Below are 1,775 nucleotides of genomic sequence, written 5' to 3' on the forward strand. Positions count from 1 at the left end.
CGCACAAAAAAGCCGAGCCCAGTCTCGCATTCAGCTAGCAGGCGGTTAAGTCTGTATAAGCCAAGTTCTCACTTGCACTTTCTTGCCGACCTCGTGGCACCCACAGGATAAGCCGGACACCAGGGCCGCACCTAAAAGGTATGACGAGCTCATCTTGACTACCACCCTAAACATTTGGTATTCGACACGTAATAGGATAAGCCAAGAGACGTCTTGCACCGTAAAGTACAACTCGATACCAAAGATAGGAAAAACATAATTTTATTCCATAACCAAAGAACAGACAAGTTCGAAACAACAAGAGCAACCAACAAAAGGCCGTGCTCGGCTCAACACCAGAATAACAAAAGCAAGCCATGCTCGGCACAAGTTCAAAATAAAACAAGCAACATAAAGCATCACGCACAGACGATCAATCCTCTATTCCCAGATCGGCATTAGAAGGCACATTGAACTCCAGTTCATCGACCTTCTCCCGAAAAGATCGGCAGTCATTACGCAATGCTTCCAACGTGTCCATTGGGACGTCCACACCCCTAGCAGTCATACTCTCAAGATACGAGCAGATTCCTTCAGAACGGTTACCATCAACGAAGATATGTTCCGTGGACGTTAGCTGATTAATGTAGCGATGCAATACGGTGATCCGAGTTCGGCAAGCATCGATTTCCGCATTACTTTCGAAAGGTCTGGTGTTGAGAGGCTCAAGATCACCCTCTTCGAGATCAGGAACCTCCACTGCAGCCAGCGCTGCCTCGCGACGAGAGCGCTCCTCAAGCAAACGATCCCATCTCCACTTTGGAACGAAGAACCCCTCTTCGATCATAGTTTCGAGATACGCAACAGTCCCGTCCACACGGTCAAACTGGAAGCAAAGCTCAAACTTGCGGCGCGAAGCTAGAATGTAAGCCCTCAACCTCTGGATCCAGGCACGATAAAACTCGACCTCAGAACGAATTACATCGTCCGATCTCACAGCGAGCCGCTCTCGCGCCCTTTTCAGCCAGGCCGATCTCGTCGTCACAGGCATAGTGTCGATCCCAATCGCTCGAAACAAAAAGAGATTTTTCTTAACAAATAGAAAGAGATGAAATGGTGAGAAATGAACATTTGAAGAGCATTTTATAGAGCAAGCAACACAATTTTCGAGATGAAACAACCAATCCTGTGGTTCTCGAAAATAACACCTATTGCATGATAAACACATGGCAAAGCTCCAAAAACAAGTACAATACCTAAACGGCCAATCCAACGATAATGCAAGGTTCCAAAAAGAAAAAAGTACAGCGCCCAGCAAGGCTCAACATCCGCTACATCACGGGAATAAGTTCTAAAGATAAGAGTACAATAAAACACAAGTCACTGGTCGGCATCGACCTGAGCGCCCGAGGTCGCGGGTGCCCCTGCCGTAGCGACCTCTCCCTCCACGATCACAGGAACATCTGCGCTCATCGGTGCCACCTGAGGAATCGCGTGGCCGAGCATGCTCTCCAGGCTGATCGTAGTCTCTGGCAAGGCCTCGAGATCGCTATCCAGAACATCAGTAACATCGAAACCAGCGATCTTGTCCTCCAGTATCTTCGCGTCAGTCTCCAGCTGAAGCAAAGTCTTCGGCGGGATGGCCACGCCTCCCGCCAACAGCTCCTGAAGACACTCATAAGTACCCGACACCTGACACAACGTCATCAGAGACTCGTGCGTCGCTCTGTTATCAATAATGTGCTTCCTCAGCCTTTCAATGCGAGACCTATAGCCAGTGACCTCGGCATCGAAAC

The 1,775-nt window shown here is 49.0% G+C and overlaps 1 protein-coding gene across 1 annotated transcript in view; it reads right to left on the reverse strand.

The window, feature by feature from the left end:
* The window catches only part of LOC104724597, a 2,956-nt gene extending 1,887 nt beyond the window's left edge, over positions 1–1,069 (reverse strand). Inside the window, exon 1 of the mRNA XM_010443127.2 lies at positions 91–1,069. Coding sequence (XP_010441429.1) covers positions 413–1,030 — 618 coding nt within the window. The 5' untranslated portion in view covers positions 1,031–1,069 and the 3' untranslated portion in view covers positions 91–412. The remainder of the gene's footprint in view (positions 1–90) is intronic.

Source organism: Camelina sativa, chromosome 2 (assembly GCF_000633955.1).
Source record: "Camelina sativa cultivar DH55 chromosome 2, Cs, whole genome shotgun sequence".
NCBI lineage: Eukaryota > Viridiplantae > Streptophyta > Magnoliopsida > Brassicales > Brassicaceae > Camelina > Camelina sativa.